The sequence below is a fragment of the Oncorhynchus mykiss genome, chromosome 8 (assembly GCF_013265735.2).
Source record: "Oncorhynchus mykiss isolate Arlee chromosome 8, USDA_OmykA_1.1, whole genome shotgun sequence".
Classification (NCBI taxonomy): domain Eukaryota; kingdom Metazoa; phylum Chordata; class Actinopteri; order Salmoniformes; family Salmonidae; genus Oncorhynchus; species Oncorhynchus mykiss.
Window position 1 is genome coordinate 12764920 of NC_048572.1, and position 14935 is coordinate 12779854.

At 43.2% G+C, this 14935-nt stretch overlaps 1 protein-coding gene across 1 annotated transcript in view; it reads left to right on the forward strand.

The window, feature by feature from the left end:
* ppp2r5a (protein phosphatase 2, regulatory subunit B', alpha isoform) overlaps positions 1-14935 on the forward strand; it is a 76935-nt gene that overhangs the window by 48626 nt on the left and 13374 nt on the right. Inside the window, exons 3-4 of the mRNA XM_036984800.1 lie at positions 10016-10117; positions 10253-10345. Of these exons, the coding sequence (XP_036840695.1) occupies positions 10016-10117; positions 10253-10345 (195 nt within the window). The remainder of the gene's footprint in view (positions 1-10015; positions 10118-10252; positions 10346-14935) is intronic.

The following is a 14935-nucleotide window of genomic DNA, read 5'->3' on the forward strand; positions in this document are numbered from 1 at the left end:
GAATAGGGTTAGTCATTAAAGTTGCTCTCACCAACAGCACCACATCTATCAGTGCTATTTATCTGGAGGCCGAGGGCTGCCCTGAGCGAGAGGAGGAACCATGGTGGACAGATGGGCAAGGGCGTCCTCAGGATTCTCCATTCTCTGCATCCCATGATAATGAAGTGGTGGGTGTTGAAGTGCAGTGCATTATGCCTGAGCCACAGCGACCGCTTTGATCATTGAGGCAATGGAGAGTACAAACAGGTAGATCATAAATGTAACCATGGATCTCGCTGAAAAAAGCATCTGCCCCTGGGTGCTGATAGATGAATGGTTTAGCCTCTAGTTGCCCACTCTGTTAGACACACGAGAAGTGTAATATGAAAGACAAATCTTTACAGCTGCACAGCTGTCTCGGTTCAAGGTGAAGAATGTTTGATTGACTTCATATTGTGTAGGCCTATGATTTTGCCGCCGCCTTTTGTCAGCGATGAGGATGGGAGGACCGAGGGCTTACGCTGAGATACTTTCAGAGCTCTGATTTACATTGAATTCCGTGAACTCTGGCATTTATGGTATGATAGGTCCATTAAACTACATCTATAACTGGATGATTCATCTCTATCCACACCTTCTCTATCCTTTTCCTGCGCCCTTTTACTCTTTTGTACAGCACCCTTTACTTTATTTCACTCTCTCAAATACACACCACACACACAGTACAGATTTAGCTTGGTCCCCCGCAGATACCACTGAGTGGGGCGTTGCTGTGTCACACACACAGTTCCTCAATGACCCCACACAGAGCTTAAACCCTTCTGGTGCCATTAGTGCATTTCACTTAGTTATCGACCCCAACCCTGGCTAGAGACACACCCCGCTTCACTTTCTCTCTTATTTGCTCTCTCTACCATACACGCTCCAGTTCCCTCTCCTTAATTTCTTTCCTTGTGTTCCCAATCTCCCACTGTGCATTTTGACATGTTTGATATGTGTGCTGTGAAATAATAATAGTCATGTCCATCTAGGGGGTAGCCAAAGTACATTCATGGTATGACACCCTATTTTCAGACTAACACAATCATATATGAAGGAAAAAAAATATGCAGGTATTTCTTCTGGAAATTGAAACGGGGCTGATGTTACAGTAAATAAATTATTATACAGCATAACATTACAGCAAGAATGGCTTAATGCTGCTACAGCAGCACAGCAAGAATGAGCTAATAGTGCTACAGAACAGAGCTAATAGTGCTACAGAACAGAGCTAATAGTGCAACAGAACAGAGCTAATAGTGCAACAGAACAGAGCTAATAGTGCTACAGAACAGAGCTAATAGTGCTACAGAACAGAGCTAATAGTGCAACAGAACAGAGCTAATAGTGCAACAGAACAGAGCTAATAGTGCTACAGAACAGAGCTAATAGTGCTACAGAACAGAGCTAATAGTGCAACAGAACAGAGCTAATAGTGCTACAGAACAGAGCTAATAGTGCTACAGAGCTAATAGTGCTACAGAGCTAATAGTGCTACAGAACAGAGCTAATAGTGCTACAGAACAGAGCTAATAGTGCTACGGAACAGAGCTAATAGTGCTACGGAACAAAGCTAATAGTGCTACGGAACAGAGCTAATAGTGCAACGGAACAGAGCTAATAGTGCAACGGAACAGAGCTAATAGTGCTACAGAACAGAGCTAATAGTGCAACGGAACAGTAGTGCAACGGAACAGAGCTAATAGTGCTACGGAACAGAGCTAATAGTGCAACGGAACAGAGCTAATAGTGCAACGGAACAGAGCTAATAGTGCAAAGTGCTACGGAACAGAGCTAATAGTGCTACGGAACAGAGCTAATAGTGCTACGGAACAGAGCTAATAGTGCAACGGAACAGAGCTAATAGTGCAACAGAACAGAGCTAATAGTGCAACAGAACAGAGCTAATAGTGCAACAGAACAGAGCTAATAGTGCTACAGAACAGAGCTAATAGTGCTACAGAACAGAGCTAATAGTGCAACAGAACAGAGCTAATAGTGCAACAGAACAGAGCTAATAGTGCAACAGAACAGAGCTAATAGTGCTACAGAACAGAGCTAATAGTGCTACAGAACAGAGCTAATAGTGCTACAGAACAGAGCTAATAGTGCTACAGAACAGAGCTAATAGTGCTACAGAACAGAGCTAATAGTGCTAGTATTTGTGTGTGTGTGTGTGTCGCAGTGGTTGTTCAGCCCGGGCAGTTGTCTTGAGGTATTTGGCGTCAGGGCGGGATGAGTATCACACTGTTACTTTATTTCCCGCCTGGCAGCCCTCCCTGGAATGTGGCCCATGTGACACCACCAGCAGCCAATCAGTTGCGTTATACCAAGGCTAGAGAAAAAATTCCCATTTCTTTCACTGGCTTGTTTGGGATCAGCTGGGCATGTTCAACACAGGGTGGTGAAGAGAATGCACCCAAAGCAGTGATATGAAGCGGTGTTAGCTACTCTCATCTAACACATGAAATCACATCATACACAGATTACATCAGTTAAGGGAGAACCATATAGTTTAGAAAAAGAGTTGAACAATCTGTCCTAGTTTTACTAGCCTCGGATCTGTGTCCCCCACTCCCCACAAACCGAAGCAGAATTTGATTGTTCAATGCAAGGTTATTGTCCAATGTGTATTTTTCTTTCTTTCCGTCTGTTAGTTTACTCAGTTTGGTGTTGGGTGTCCCTAATTGAGGCTGTCGGTTAAGGTCCGGTCCTCCTTGAACACCTTAGAGGTGACTGGAGCGTCGTAGCTGCAGATAAAAGGCTTTGTCACCGGCTGTAGTGGGTTGTCTGGCGTCTTATCCCGTATCCATGGCCGAGCGGCCCCACACCTAATGAGATCTGGCCAGCTTAAACCCTGAATGGAACTACACAGAGACTGTGGAGCGGGGCAGGGCTGCACCTGTAGACCATCCAGGGACCCAGAGAGGTGTTATTGAGCTAGAGTAGGTTCCTTGAAGTGACGGACAGGAAATTCAATACCACCCTGAATACCACTACAAGGCCTGTCTTCAAGACGACTCTCTTAGGCACAGCACTACAGTGTCATCAGATTGAGCAGCTTTCATTCTAAATGAGACATGAACTTGGGTCAAGGAAAGGCGAAGCACATACATAGTTATTCCCGAAGTAGCTAAACAATTCAAAAGTAATTCCAGTACATACTTCCAACAATTTTCCATCTCCTCCCCCATGCTTTTGTTCAACACACTATCTGTGTGTAAGTGGCAGGGATGTGTGACTGGCTGCTTATTTGTACACCAGTGGGACTCTGTCTATAGTCTGGATCATTAGTCTCCCCCATTCCCCTCCTCCCTCCCTCTTCCCAATGTCTCTTTTTCTCTTCTTCTCCTGATGGTCTCTGTCTATTTTCCTGAATAAAAATATCTGTTTCCAACACACACACTGTCTCTCTCTAACATCCACCCACCTCCTCCACCAAGGCAGTGAGATGCAAGACGGTGTCCAACAGCACCCCGTTGCTTTAGAAACCTCGGCCAGTGAAAGGAACACTCTAAAGCGTTCTTTACACCAAGGAGATCAAAGCGACCCAAGCTGTTAGTTAGCTCCAGCTAATTACATATGGCGCCATCTTTGTAGTGTGGGTACCGTGCACTCTCGGAGCCTGTCGCAGAAGTGGGCTCTGCCTGTCATGAAAATGAAATGGTATAACAGCACTTATGTGTTTAGCGTTGCACATTGTTCAATGGCTGCTGCCAGTGCCATCCAAATAAGGATATTTCATTCAATGTATGGTTCAGTGTGCTCAGTATGTTCAATGTTATCCAGCCACCTCTGCGGAAGGCCAATTTTATAGTCAATTAAACTCTAAGGAAATGGTATAGTAAGTAGCAGCAAGCTGTTCGTTATCTCAAAAGTTGCATTACTGTCAGCTGAAGAATGTTTTACTCCTTCGTCACCCCTTTAGAGCTGTGTGGCTTGTCAAACTGACAATAGGTAATTGGGTGTTGTCATACACACACACACACACACACACACTGTGCAGAATGGTAGCACTCTTGCCAGCCTCTCCGTCGCCGTGTGTCACTCTCCAATTCCTCCAAGGCTAAAAATACACCTCTGCTGCAGTGATCGTGGTGGTGATGACCTGCCTCCAAACCGAGTCTCCAGCACAGAATTGTAATGGGGAGATGTGGCTGATGCAGAATCCTTTAATGGATTTATCTTTGCCCCCCTCTGTTTTGATTATATTATTCTCTACCCTTCGCCACGGTAGATGTATTGAAACATGCTTAGTCATAATCAAGTAAAAGGAAGTTGTCCTCTGTAAATTACTGCCAGCTGTGTTTATGCAGCACAGCATGAATATGATTTGCTCTGCCGGGTCACGATAGTTTTCAAAACCCAGACCCTCAATCTTTTTTTTAATGTTTTAATAAGAGTTCACATTCTAATTAAACAAACAGACAATAAATACACGGCTCCACTCAGTGTTCTAGAATGCAGGAAAATGCGGGTCAGTTCAAGACAGTGCTATGTGAATACTTCGTTTTCTTTACCCTGTGTCATTATAATCACATGCAACAATCATTTGTAGTCTGAATGATATTATAGCCGTAATATGCTTGTAGCCTACTCGACATTGTTGATGAAATACAAACACAATAGGAGCGTTGGTAAAATGACACGCTTGCCACGCGCATCTGATTCATTCATTAGGAATAGGATTCGTTTAATTTCATTATTTTACATTTTTAATTGTAACCACAATGTAACAAATAATTCAACTGTGGTTCAAACTTTAGCAAACAAGCTAGTGTGAAAACGTCAGCAAAACAAACATTGTCAACATGAATGTGCGCCTACTTCCTCATCTCCCTCCTTTGCGCTCTATTTTCTCCTTGTCAAAAAGGTTGCGTGCCCGAGCAAAGTAAACATTTCAGGACTCCGGTGCCCCTATTTTTAAAATTGTCATTAGTCTCTCTAGGTGATCAGTGCCTATGCAGGAGCATTTCTTGGGTCAGAATTTGGTTCTGGCAACTGAATCCCCTTTCAGCTCAAACACGGGACATGAGTAGGACCACAGCACGCTGTGAGCTGAGCGTGTGCTGGGAACACGTTCCAAATGCCACTGACTGAGACTCCCGCCACATGCACCCTCCCCACAGACCGGCAGATAGAGTACCAGTGGTTTGGAGGGTTGATGAGACATTTTGGATAATTTCAGCGAGTCTATTAAAATATTAAAAGCTGGAACTTATGTCATGGTCCATACACAATACAATGTTACTGTATGTCATGGTCCATACACAATACAATGTTATGTCATGGTCCATACACAATACAATGTTATGTCATGGTCCATACACAATACAATGTTATGTCATGGTCCATACACAATACAATGTTATGTCATGGTCCATACACAATACAATGTTATGTCATGGTCCATACACAATACAATGTTATGTCATGGTCCATACACAATACAATGTTATGTCATGGTCCATACACAATACAATGTTATGTCATGGTCCATACACAATACAATGTTATGTCATGGTCCATACACAATACAATGTTATGTCATGGTCCATACACAATACAATGTTATGTCATGGTCCATACACAATACAATGTTATGTCATGGTCCATACACAATACAATGTTATGTCATGGTCCATACACAATACAATGTTATGTCATGGTCCATACACAATACAATGTTATGTCATGGTCCATACACAATACAATGTTATGTCATGGTCCATACACAATACAATGTTATGTCATGGTCCATACACAATACAATGTTATGTCATGGTCCATACACAATACAATGTTATGTCATGGTCCATACACAATACAATGTTATGTCATGGTCCATACACAATACAATGTTATGTCATGGTCCATACACAATACAATGTTATGTCATGGTCCATACACAATACAATGTTATGTCATGGTCCATACACAATACAATGTTATGTCATGGTCCATACACAATACAATGTTATGTCATGGTCCATACACAATACAATGTTATGTCATGGTCCATACACAATACAATGTTATGTCATGGTCCATACACAATACAATGTTATGTCATGGTCCATACACAATACAATGTTATGTCATGGTCCATACGCAATACAATGTTATGTCATGGTCCATACGCAATACAATGTTATGTCATGGTCCATACGCAATACAATGTTATGTCATGGTCCATACGCAATACAATGTTATGTCATGGTCCATACGCAATACAATGTTATGTCATGGTCCATACGCAATACAATGTTATGTCATGGTCCATACGCAATACAATGTTATGTCATGGTCCATACGCAATACAATGTTATGTCATGGTCCATACGCAATACAATGTTATGTCATGGTCCATACGCAATACAATGTTATGTCATGGTCCATACACAATACAATGTTATGTCATGGTCCATACACAATACAATGTTATGTCATGGTCCATACACAATACAATGTTATGTCATGGTCCATACACAATACAATGTTATGTCATGGTCCATACACAATACAATGTTATGTCATGGTCCATACACAATACAATGTTATGTCATGGTCCATACACAATACAATGTTATGTCATGGTCCATACACAATACAATGTTATGTCATGGTCCATACACAATACAATGTTATGTCATGGTCCATACACAATACAATGTTATGTCATGGTCCATACACAATACAATGTTATGTCATGGTCCATACACTTACGTTTTCAGAATGCAACACATTTTTTGTTATTTTTGTTGTTGTGCGGAACATAATTCTAAGTTTTGCTTTAGCTAGGCTACATCTCCATGCACTGTTAGAAATGTAGCACTCGTCACTCATTTCTATGTAAACAGCCCACAGGCCTCGCAAATTCTCTCTAACACACAGACACATATACATGCGTTTGATATACATACACACACACACACACACACTACTCCGGATTGTAGGGATTAGGTTACCTCTGCGAACAGTCGTTAAATCATACAATGGTTTTACTCTTCCTACAGTGCCTTCAGAAACTATTCACAACTGGGTTTTTTTCACAATTTGTTCTTTCAAAATGGGATTCAAATGGATTTAATTGTTTTTTAAAAAGGGGGGGGGGGGGGGGGGGGGGTCAATGATCTACATAAAATACACACAAAAAAATCAGAGTCCATTCAACTTATGTGACTTGTTAAGCATTTCTGAACTTATCATAAGCTTGTCATAACAAAGGGGTTGAATACTTATTGACTGAAGACATTTCAGCTTTTCATTTTTAATTCGTTTGCAAACATTTCTAAAACATAATTACACTTTGACATTATTGGGGTATAGTGTGTAGACCAGTGACACATGTCAATTAAATCCATTTTAAATGTGAATACTTTCTGAAGGCTCTAAGTAATCTCTTTTATTTGTGGTACCTAACTTTGAATGCAGAATTTAAACCGTTCAGGCCTTCTTTATATGTTGGACATTTTTCAGCGGACTGAACAATACAATAAAACTGTTTCCATGCATCCTAGAGTACATTCGATTAGGCCTGTCCGTAGTTTCTAGTTTTCCAACAGAAACTTGTCTTTCAGTCCCAAGATTTTGAGGAGTGCCGCATCTCCCTCTTCTCTCCTTCAACCCTCCCTGTATGTTTGGATTGTTCTGTGGCTGTGTTCATGATAAAGCACCCGCACAGCAGATATCAGCCTACTTATCATCCCTCACTCAGCATATTAGTGGAGTAAACTGCTACTGTTCTCTGGGTATTAATACAATGATGATAGGAGACTTGCAGCTTTCATCTCCCTATATGCAAGGGAAATCTCCCTCTGTTTCCCAGCTGCAGTGCAAGCGGTACACATCTACATTGGGAAAAAGATGTGTAGCTGAAATTGTAATTCATTTTCTGTCTTTGTTTTGATTATAAGTTGGTATAACCTATTGATATGCAACCTGGTCACTCACTACTAATTTCCTAGATTTCTTAATTTCTCTATAAAGGCCTAGTGGGCTAGTTATTCTGCAATGTATTTTACACCATGTCTGTTCTGGTAGTGCTACCATAATGCTGTGTTGATTGCTGAATTGATGTGAAACACTTAAAGGCCATCCTCAATGGGGAAAAGTAATCTTGTCCTAGCGTGGGGAAGGACATCTAGAGGCCTGCACAGGCATGAATTTTAACCTGACGTTCAGACCCTACCCATGCCCCTGACGTTCAGGCCCTACCCTACCCCGGCCCTATTGCTTCTGCCAGATTTAAGGCCCTGGCCGAAATCAGAAATAACTTCTTCCATTAGTAAATTCATTAGCTGCTCCTATGCCTGTCATTGCTCCCTATGCACAGCTCGCTCTGCATGCGCTCTGCCCATGACGCTCGGAGTCTGAGTATCCATAGCAACGGCTCTGCTTGGGCTGCTCTGCTCAATGAGGAGACAAAACTCAGACAAAACTCAAGTAACATTCTTTTCTTTTAAATAATCTCTCCTGTTTTATATTTGATGAGGTTGAAGCACTTCTGACACAATGTTGTGATCTTAGTCAGATATGACTACTGTGCAGCACAGCACAAGCAAATGGCTCAACTTCAATATGTTAGTGATCAAATTAGTGATACCCGAGCCCTGCCCATACCCTAGTTATTGATTTTTTAAAAATTAAACGGGCCCTACCCGATGTATAATCTAAGGTGCTGTATCACATCCGGCCGTGATTGGGAGTCCCATAGGGTGGCTCACAATTGGCCCAGCACCGTCTTGGTTTGGCCGGGGTAGGCCGTCATTGTAAATAAGAATTTGCTCTTAACTGACTTGTCTAGTTAAATAAAGGTCAAATAAATGTAAAAAATTGAGGTGGGGTAGCAGAGCTCTAAGGGCATCCCGTTCTGATGTCCTGGGAACACCCATCATCCCAGGCATTAAAATGCATTGATTGAATTATGTTTGAATTATGAGTTACACCTACCATTACAAATGTCTCCAAACGAGAACTTTCTCACCAGAAGTTGTGATGATTAAGAAGCTAGGCCTTTCTGTTTTTTGGGGGGGGTTTTAACCCCCTTTTCGTGGTATCCAATTGTTAGTTGTTACTATCTTGTCTCATCACTACAACTCCCGTACGGGCTCGGGAGAGACGAAGGACGAAAGCCATGCGTCCTCCGAAACACAACCCAACCAAGCCGCACTGCTTCTTTAACACAGCGCGCATCCAACCCGGAAGCCAGCCGCACCAATGTGCCGGAGGAAACACCGTGCACCTGGCGACCTGGTTTGCGTGCACTGTGGCCGGCCCACCACAGGAGTCGTTGGTGCACGATGAGACAAGGATATCCCTACCGGCCAAACCCTCCCTAACCCGGACGACGTTAGGCCAATTGTGCGCCGCCCCACGGACCTCCCGGTCGCGGCCGGCTGCGACAGAGCCTGGGCGTGAACTCAGTGCCCTATACCACTGCGCCACCCGAGAGGCCTTTATCTTAATTTCTCTGACTAAATATAGGACACTTTTGAATCTCCTGATGTGGTCATATTACTGGAAAACTGTTTAAATAAGTCCGGGATAAGGAAGCTAGGACTATCATGAGGCTTTTAAGGAAGTCGACAGCAGCTAGGCATTTGGCTATAAAGTTTTCCCTCAGGACATCAGCAAATCCACATTGTGTAACTTTTTAATGTAGCCTAGTATTCTTAGACTTCAGTCTGATTGTTACAGCGGGCCAAACTGCATAGGACATGAAATGCCTTAGGAAATATCATTCTGGTTATTCTTTCATGATGTATTGTATGAGTGGAAACCTAATGAATAATAAACAGTGTATTGTCATACCTCTTGTCTTGTAATATGTCTTGTGACCACCTGTTTAATCTTTGAATTTCATGTAGCTCTCCAAACCTAAGGTCGAAGTTGACTATGTCCAGTGGGTAAAAGTTTGCCGTTTGTCCATGTGCTTTTGCGTCAGTTTATTTTGTTGCAGTTTTAGTGTGTTCATGAAATGCCCTTTTGTTCACAGATCTGCACCAACATATTCCGGACTCTTCCGCCGAGTGAGAACCCTGATTTTGACCCAGAGGAGGACGAGCCTACTCTCGAGGCCTCATGGCCACACATACAGGTAAAACCACGTCACTTCAACTTGACCTCATTTTAACTCTACTTTTTTTAAAATTTTTAACACGTGTTATATCTGGTATTATGCGCTATATGTATATTTCATTTGGCTCAGATTTAGTTCGTTGACTTTCCCCAGCTTGTCTACGAGTTCCTCCTGCGATTCTTGGAGAACCCAGACTTTCAGCCCAGCATCGCCAAGCGCTACATTGATCAGAAGTTTGTGCTGCAGGTAAGCGTCGCAATCTGATGTCACCTGTCAATGACCCTTATCCCCTCAGATTTCAGACCATTGTCAGTCAAATGGCCACGTGACATCGTCATCAGCAGGGGTGTGTGTATTCCCTAGGAGGCAAACGGGCCAAGACATTGAACTTGTCCAATAAGAAAGTCTTGTTTTCTGTTCTTAACGTTGTCAGTTGCATACACCCCCGGTTTGACAGTGTTGTTCAAAGCTATTGTATTAATTACCAAATATTGTAGAGACTTTAATTTTCTGTTGTTTACTGATGTCACTGTCGGTTCTCTGTGGATCAAAAAGGGCCAAACTAAGTGAAGTCAAGAAGACAGACCTGGCAGCCTTACAAGCCTCAGACTGCCTGCTTAACATCTTCTCTTCAAAAGACTCCAGTACAATACATCAAACACCAACCTTGTTTGAATAATCATTTGGTAGATGAATCTGTTTTGTTAGTGGTCATTTTGATTTGGCTTTGAACAAAAGTGGCACTGATGTGCAATTCCGTTTTGCGCTCCAGAGCAGAAAGGTCAGAGTATGACCGACCGAAAACAATGAACATGTTTGATTGATTATCTCTCCTGGCAGTTATCAAAGCCTGTTTTTTTTCAACATTACATCCTGTGAAAGTTAGTTTGGAGCATAACATTTTACAAAGAGTACATTTCTTCAGTGTTAGTCTCAGTATTTAGCCTAGCTTCTCAAGGGCACATATGCCCTGATCCCAGATTGCCCGAGTATGTCTCAATGGTATTTCACCATCTTAACGTCCCACCTTGGGTCGTATTCATTCGGCACCAAAAGGTAGAAAACAGACTGAAACTGGAAGAGAACCTGACATTTCCGTTACAAAACGTTTTGCTGCGGTGTGCCCTAATGAATACGACCCCGTCTCACCCTTGCTGGAGCTCTTCAGCGGTAACCTGCTGGGGCTGTGCCGTGCGTATTTATCGAGCCGTCCTCCTCTCCCTAGAGCGAGGGAATAAACGGGGACTAACGCTATGGCCTGGAATGTTGGCTGAGCTGCAGCATCCGAGGTGCTCTGGCTGAGTTTCCATGATGCGAGTGGTGGAGGGGTGTCATGGGGAAGCTTTAAATAGCACCCTATTGTTTACTCTGTTGGAAGGGAAAAGGGGACTGTGGTCGGAAAGAGGCTGGTGAAGGGGTCGGGCTAAGGGGGGACAGAGAGGACAGGCCCTGTTTTTTTTTTCTGTGGTTTTATTCTCAGTGCTCGCTCCTGTTTCTCTATGACTGTTGGAGACAGACCTTGACATGGGAGAGGGACTGTACAATCAGTTCACATGGGAACGTTAGTGTATTTATAGCCAAATGTATTTCATTTCATCAGGTTGAACTGTCAGGACATATTTTATGCATAGTTATTTATTAGGGAAATTGCACTCTCTGTGAATGTAGTAGTCTTTGAAATTGTGTAGTACGTGCAGAGGGGAAGGAAGTACAGCCCTGTCATTACCAGAGTTACGGAAGTGTTGTCACCATAGATCGGCTTCCTGTCGCTCTGCTGATGCTGGACAAAAAACTCCTCTTAAAACATCCACATGAAAGCCTTAGGTGTCGTACTCTCCCAAATATTCAATCAGTTTGAAGATATTAAAGCATCATTTTAAATGTTTCCAGGTGATGTACATATTGCGGCGGGAACTGGTTTTTCTCCCAGTTACTGAATGCCCACTAAAGAATGGAATACATACAATTGTACCATGATATTTGATTAGAAAGCTTTCTTTCAAAGTGTTTTGATATTTAACAAGGAAGCCTTTGAGTCCAGATCTTATGTAGCCTATGTTTCTTGTCTCTGGATGTGTCACAGATAGTCATCATGCAGAGCTCATTGTGTGGTTAGTGGCTGCTGCTGTGGTATGATCAGAATGCTTGTGTCTTCACTGTCAGCTATGTGCTTGTCAGGGCAGGGGGACTGGGAGAGGGCCTGGTGGGACAACATGGCAGGGGAAACACTCATCGCATTCTGTTTTGGCTGGCTGGCTGGCTGGCTGGCTGGCTGGCTGAAGGCAGTGAGGAGTTATTCTCACCAGCCCCGCCCATATCCTGAAACTGAACAAACCCTTTGCTGTTGAACAAGGCTTCTAGTGACTTGAAAAGATGCTTTGCTAGAACTGAACCGAAACCTTTTGTGAGTCATGCATTCAAATTACAGTGACACTCTCTCTGTTCCCTTGTTCCTCGCTTTTTACTTTCTGTTTGAACCTATATCTGTCTCTGTATACTGTGTATGTCTGCGCAAGCACAAAATGTTGTACCCTTAAGTAGTGTTAAACAGTATTGCCTCTGCTTCCTGTATATAATACAGGTTAGGCTACTGACTATAGAAAGAGGCTGTTTGCACAAGTCTAATCCCAATCATTAGACATATGCTGTGAATCCATTAAGCCCTGTGTTGTCAAAACAACAATACTTAGTGACAGAGGTCTCTCGACCTCCGTACGTTCTCTCTATGTTCTCCCCCTCCTAATGCACGGTTAGCCTGTCCAGGCAGAGCTCTCTGTGAGGGGTCTGGCTGTGACGGTCTCAAATGGCACCTTGTTCCCTATAGGGAATCCCATAGGGCTCTGGTGGAAGGTAGTGCACTGAATAGGGTATAGGGTGTTATTTCCGATGCAGCCCGCGTCTCCGATTGAACTATTCTCATCCACGTGGGATTATTATTAAATAGCGCCGTCACGTCATTGGCACGCAGCGAAAGGAAGAGCGCTCCAGGGGGGCTGTTTTTACCTTTGAGCACAGACTGAGGCTTAGCCGGGGCAGAGAGGAAGAGCGAGGAAGTGCTGGAGGTCACAACCTCCCCGTGGATACACCCCAATTATTTACGTAGCTACTCCAGACCCACTTCCTCTCTTCCTCCCTCTCTGACTTCTCAATCAACATACTGCACACAACTACAGTGTAGACTGTACACGCATTATAACAAGCCCATATTAAAAGTCTGTCTGTCTAGAGCTCAAATGCATGCATGCACACGTGCATAGTGTGTACACAGTGCACAACAGGGGGTGCGACAATTGCTTTTCTGTCACGTAGTGTCAAGCTCACCTGACACCTGAAAGGCATTGACATGCATTGTTTCTTTTAGCTTCTCTCAGAGAGCTGCACATAAACAGGCAGGATGAGGATTGGCCATTTTGTTTATGCACCATTCTCCTTCCATCCCGGTCTCAGTGGGTGTCTGGGTTTTGTAAAAATAGAGACCTGTTGTTCTGCTTCCCTATCGATAAAACTGGAGCTACTTTCTCTGAGGTTTAGCAGAATGTCGCTCTTTGTTTTGCTGCTTTTATCTGCAGCAGGAAGTAGCCTTAGACCTGCAGAGAAAATAACTACTTTGAGTGTAGCTTTTAGAAACCTATTGGCTTCTTCTGAAAAATAGTAATTTCAGTTCAACCGTGACTCATCAGTAATGACCCTTTTGCAGAGAAAATTGACATTGTTGGAGGTTGGATGTGGCAACAGCTCTGGTGGAGATTCCTGCAGTCAGCATGCCAATTGCACACTCCCTCAACTTGAGACATCTGTGGGATTGTGTTGTGTGACAAAACTGAACATTTTAGAGTGGCCTTTTATTGTCCACAGCACAAGGTGCATCTGTGTAATTATCATGCTGTTTTAATCAGCTTCTTGATATGTCACACCTGTCAAGTGGCAAAGGAAAAATGCTCACTAACAGGGATTTAAACAGATTTGTGAACAACATTTTTGTGCATATGGAACATTTCTGAAATATTTCCGCTCATGAGACATGGGATCAACACTTTACATGTTGCGTTTTTGTTCAGTATATAATGTGATTTAAGATTATCTCCAGCTCAGGGCTCCAGCTATGCAATTTGTTTGCTAACTCGCTAGCTTGCAAGATCAAACTTCTTGGTTATAGCAGAGACAATCAACCCCTGCTGGATCAAGATTCCTGCTCCCTAAATTGTTTTCTGCGTCCAAAAAACATCCCTTGTGTGGACTGCCGGTAATATCGTATACCCCTTTATGGTACAGGAACACTGCCGGTAATATTGTATACCCCGGTATGGTACAGGAACAGTATGAAGGTATGACCATTTGAATACCACCCAGCCCTACAGAACACAAACCCGGTCAGAGCTGTTCTACATCTATAATGTCTCGTTAGCTAGGTGGTTAGACTGTGTTGGCTTAGCTTGTTAGCACCAATAGTGTAACAGCCCTCTACTTTCAGGATATTTTCATCATCAGTGAAACGTATCGACTGACTGACTGATGACGAACGTACAGTACTGTGTCCCTCTGGGAGCTTTGTCTCTGAGACATCATAGGCTCTTCTTCGATGACCCTGTAGAACAGAACAATTCGCTCCGCTCCTAGACCCCAGTGCTACTGTAACATAACAGACACAGCAGAGGTCAAGTTCAGGACAAAATGCATTAGCCTCTGGGTGAAATCCCACTGGTCGGGTCTTGATGATCACTGATGGTGATTGAATATTGACCCTGGCCCCGGGCCCCCTGCATGGCTGAATCATAGTCTTGTCCGGGCCACGTTCCAACACTACCAAGCAACATCCTTATCTATGGCCTATTTCTT